Source organism: Pundamilia nyererei, unplaced genomic scaffold (assembly GCF_000239375.1).
Source record: "Pundamilia nyererei isolate P.nyererei 1_Seehausen unplaced genomic scaffold, PunNye1.0 scaffold00050, whole genome shotgun sequence".
In the NCBI taxonomy this organism is placed as follows: Eukaryota; Metazoa; Chordata; class Actinopteri; order Cichliformes; family Cichlidae; genus Pundamilia; species Pundamilia nyererei.
Genome location: NW_005187451.1, coordinates 1,622,736 through 1,627,491, shown reverse-complemented (window position 1 = coordinate 1,627,491; position 4,756 = coordinate 1,622,736). Strand labels below are relative to the sequence as shown.

General features: G+C 49.6%; 1 protein-coding gene across 1 annotated transcript in view; it reads right to left on the bottom strand.

The window, feature by feature from the left end:
• Positions 1 to 4,756, bottom strand: part of fcho1 (FCH and mu domain containing endocytic adaptor 1) — a 58,873-nt gene that overhangs the window by 3,800 nt on the left and 50,317 nt on the right. The window contains exons 13-18 of the mRNA XM_013910852.1: positions 4,079 to 4,232; positions 2,884 to 3,939; positions 726 to 832; positions 470 to 638; positions 274 to 388; positions 12 to 182 (exon numbers count right to left, since the gene is read on the bottom strand). Of these exons, the coding sequence (XP_013766306.1) occupies positions 12 to 182; positions 274 to 388; positions 470 to 638; positions 726 to 832; positions 2,884 to 3,939; positions 4,079 to 4,232 (1,772 nt within the window). The remainder of the gene's footprint in view (positions 1 to 11; positions 183 to 273; positions 389 to 469; positions 639 to 725; positions 833 to 2,883; positions 3,940 to 4,078; positions 4,233 to 4,756) is intronic.

The following is a 4,756-nucleotide window of genomic DNA, read 5'->3' as shown; positions in this document are numbered from 1 at the left end:
AAAAAAGCAACAAAAAGATGGCTGACCTGTAGAGAAGCTTTTGATTGGGCAGAAAGTGATCGATCTTTGAGATGTTGACCAGTCTGAAGCTGAGCACGGGAACGTTGGGATTGGCAGTGAAAATACGAGTGATGCCTGCTGGGAAGGACATCGTGAGGTCACCTGTGATCTTCACCAGACAGCTGAGGACGGAAGACGAGGCAAGTTAATTAAAGTAAGCGCACCGTCTGCAGTTAGATGACAACATGAAGAAATAAAGAGCGCCACGCTGACCGATTGTGCTGTCCACCTTTGAAGTAGGCGTTGATGTATTCAGTAATGGCTGCTGCTACTGGCCACGCCTCCTGTGTGCTGAGCGATATGGGACTGGGGCCTCTGGACAGATGCACTGTAGAGAAACATTGCTCACATCTCTCGCTCTCACTGCGAGGTTTTAACTGACATTTTTAGACGTGCCCGTGTGGCTTACACTGTCTCTGTTGGTGGTCCTGGTGCTGGAAGGGCAGCGGCGAGGCCTGTCCCACCCCGGCAGGGCTCTGAGCTCGGTTCTGACCCCCCCACTCACTGGGACTGGAAGAGGAGGAGGAGGTGAGGGAAGGGCTGGGCTCTGGCAGTGGAGAGGAACACAGGGACCGCGACTGAAACGCACAGCCGGGTCTGAGTTAGTGCTGCTAATGACGGTCTTGCTTCTGACATTGAACGGTTAAGCCGTGACCGATACTCACTCTCTCACAGCCACCGAGTCGACCCGAAGACCTCTTGGCTCGGGTCGCTCTCGCAGGAGCGGCCGTGACGCCTTCGGCTGTGTCCTGTCTGAAGTTATGTTTGGAGCCTTAAAAAAGAAACACACACAAAGTGGATGAAAGCGGATCTAAAGGATGAGACACGCTCAAAACACCACGCTGCCAAAATCTTATTTGCACTGCTTCAACAAAGACTTGCTGAACACGAGTTTGTGTTAAGACGAGCTGGAAAAGTGTTTGTTTTTCTCTGGGATGCTGAGAGCTTTGTTTGTTTTGTAGCTCATGTGAGAAAAATTATTTTCACATTTGAATAAATTGCAATCGACTACAATCCCGACAAAAAATATAAGTCAGGCTGAAAAGTTCTAGCTTTGCATATCTTTGGTAAACGTTCACACAAAGCAACAACAAAACAGCAATTTAAAAACATAAAACCACATGGCTGGAACCCTATGTTTCATACATAATGCACATTAATCAAAACAAAACAGTCAGATATTTATTCAACTCATTCTTCTTGCTTCCTCCTCTTCCGTAACATTGATTCATTAATGTTGAATTCTCTTGCAGCTGCTCTGTTCCCATGTTGTTGCAGTATATTAATGACTAACCTCGTATTGTGATCTCAGTTGTTCTCCTGACTGATGTTTGGTCCGTTTACAGCATCCTGCCATGCGATTGCATTTGTCCCTAACCATCAGGAACCCTCATGTTAACTTTTATCAAGTGGAAAAAAGTTAGCGTTCATCCTCCAGCTTCACTGTGTTTATGCTATGCTAACATAGCTGTGTCGCTAGCGATCACGTAGCACATCATTATATAGCAGCTAGTCCAGCTTCAGTAACCCTACAAACGTCACTGCTGTTTAGTTTTCTGTCTTCATTTATGTTGGAAGTGATAACAGAGCTGTACGCTTGAACAGCTGTATAAATGTGGCAGCCTCTGGCGTGCGCACTCACAACAATGGCTGAGCTTAAATGGAGTCATGTGTGGACGTATTTTACCTCCACAAACAGCCGAGGCGTGGTTTGCGATACATGTGGCAAGAAATGTATCGCAAACCTCGTCAAACACCTCAGAGTAAATCATATCACAGAACATGACGAGCGTATGTTAAGATGAACTGAAGAGGAGGACAGGGACAGGTGCTGCTAGGGCGAGACAGACGTCTCTCACGGAGTCCTTTAGTGCTGCAGGCAGGCAAGGTGTTCAAATAGCCACGACTTCAGTTTTTTTAATTTCTATATGATGAACTCTACATTGTTAAGCAATAAGAACAAGTAATCTGATGTCCAGTAATCATTATGAAGCTATAATTTATAATAAATAAAATGTTTTTGTGCAAAGTATCGGTCTCGGATCAGTATCGTCGACTCCACCCCGAATCTTACTTGGAAATCAGTGGTATCGCACATCACTACCTGAAACAGACGGAGTTTAGGACCCAGATGACTCCACCAGGCTCCTGACTCCGACGATCCATCCAACCAAAGTCGGACTAAAACATTTGTGACGGATGTCTGAGCGCCGTGTAGCACGTAAAATCAGTCGAGGTCAGTAAGCACAACCAGAATTCACACATAAGGCGTGCTGTTGATTTTTGAAAAAATTAAAGGAGTTTAAGTGCGCCTTATAGGTATGGTATTTCAAAAAAGGCCCTAGATCAAAAGTACCTGCTGGTTAACTTTGTAGTATTGTCTACTTGGTTAAATGTGTTTTAATCAGACGCAGCCACCCTGCAGCCTCTAATGACCAATCAGGAAGGCATAACGTGCTATTAAATAATCAGACTGCATAACCTTCAACGTGAAATAAAAGGGCTAGCCCACCTAGAAGGGCCAATCACAGCGAGAGTCTGTGAAGCACTTTTCTTTCCAAGTGGAAAACAGCTGACTCTTTAATCTGTGAGCCAGAAAACAGCACAGGTGACACGAAGGTGTTACTAAATCCAGCATATGTGCATATTCATGCTTCATTTCTCTGACTACTCTGAGAAGAAACTGATTGCTACCTTTGTGACTAATTAAGGAGCCACAGACTGAGGCTGGAGGACAGCACGACTCTCGGCGTTTACTTTTATAATTAGAACTGGAAATGTTTTTAATACAGTCAGTAGAAACTTAAAAGAATAAAGCAGTACCCTTACGAGAGCTGGCACTGCAGGACATCTGTGTGCTGAGATCCAGACAGTCTTGATCTTTGTCTGTTGAAAAGCAGAGATCCTCCTGGGGCCCCGAATGCCTCGTGAGGGGAGGGGCGTTCCTGCGCGGCTCACCTTCCGATGATCGGTGTTTTCTCCTCTCTCCGCCGCCACCTTCCCCTTTTCCGCTTGCTTCTTGTGATTTGGAGCCGTTGCCTTCACTAAATGGGTTGTGGAGCGAGTTCCAGTGCGTTAGCTCCTTCTTTGGCTGAGCTGACGGTAAAGTGTTCGAATTGGCATCGAATCCAAGTCTGGTGGCGCCGGCAGAGCCGCCGCTGCCGCCGCGTGGAGGGATCCCCCCAACAGCTGCCGCCAGCGACGACTGATGCGTCGGGCTGCCGATCATTGTGATTGCAAATGGGTCATCGGAAGAAATGGGAGGCGGGAGGCTGCGATCCCGCTTCCTCTCCCTCTCTATCCGATTGCACGAGGAGGATGAAGAGGAAGAGGAAGTGCTTGGAAGTGTCTTGGTGTCGTTTAAGGTAACGGAGAAGGGGTCCCCTCGCAGATCCATTCCTCTGCCCTCCTGAGCAGTGCGAGGCGGAGGGCGCGCCCAGGCGTCCGACAGGTTTAACGTCTCCTGGGTGACGGTCCTCTCAAAGGCGGCGAGGAAGGGATCCTCGGGTGGGATGTGTTTGCAGTTCCACACTGATGACTCCATCTCTGGTGGGGCGAGGGACTGAGAGAAGGCGGGGAACCGCACCGACGAGGGGTCCTTATCAGGGGGAACTCGCGAGGGGCGCGACGGAGCGACAGACCAGACGGCGGTAGGGTCATCCTGCGGGTGAGGACTGCGTCCGGGGGAGTGGTCACGGAAAGCGGAAAGGAAAGGGTCCGACGGTCGACCCCGTGTTTGCTCTTTACTCTGCGATGCAGGAGGCCAGGCCGCCCAGCCTGCTGGTTCGGGGGAGGGTCCGAGGGGCTGATGGGAGGGTGAGTCGAGGCCAGAGTCCTCAACATTCTCCGGAGACGAGGAGTCGGAGGAGAAAGCAGCATCTGCCACACACAATCAACACATTAGTCGTGGGAACGGCGCCGAGACAGAATTTAGAGCTTTTATGTTCAGGGCGTCCAACAGTCCCGTCTCTCTGTAAGAAGCAAAACACAAGCAGCAGTTAAATGAAAGTAACCTTACATTCAGACGCTCCAAACGCGCTCCGCTCTCTGAGTTGGTCCCGGCTGTCGAAGCTTTTGGACTTGAAGGCCGATTCCAGCGGCGGTCCAAACAGACTGTCCGAGCCCGACGCTGTCGAGCTCAACCTGATGTAGCGAAGAAACGATAAAGAAAATCAGAGCGAGTGGCAGAGGGAGGTTCTCTGTCCGCGTACTTCAACTTCCTGCCAGAGGCTAAAGAGTAGCGTGTCGGGGAACTGGTCTAATCTGGCGAGCGTGTGCATGCGAGCACGAGTGGCTGTCTGTGATGAGACTGGTGGCCTGTCCAGTGTTTAGCCCCGCCTCTTGCCCTGTGACAGCTACCCTGACTGGGTAAGCAGTTAAGCAGCATATCGAGATTTCCACAGCGTAAAGGTGTGGGCCCAGTGCCACCCGGTCACGCGTATCATTCGCGCCCCTGTTTGAACTAAAACCTGCATCACAGTGACGCTATTGTGCTGTCACATCTGTCCACAATCATATAAACACCGGCCTAACGCTACTACATTTTGCCGTGGTAACAAGGTAGAAACAATACGGGCCACACTACCACCGAGAAAAACAGTCGTTTCATCTGAGCGACGGAGGCGAAAGGACGAGGTAATTAGACGAATGAGCCTCACATTTAAACGAGCTTGCAAAGGTAAAATGAGATGGAAGA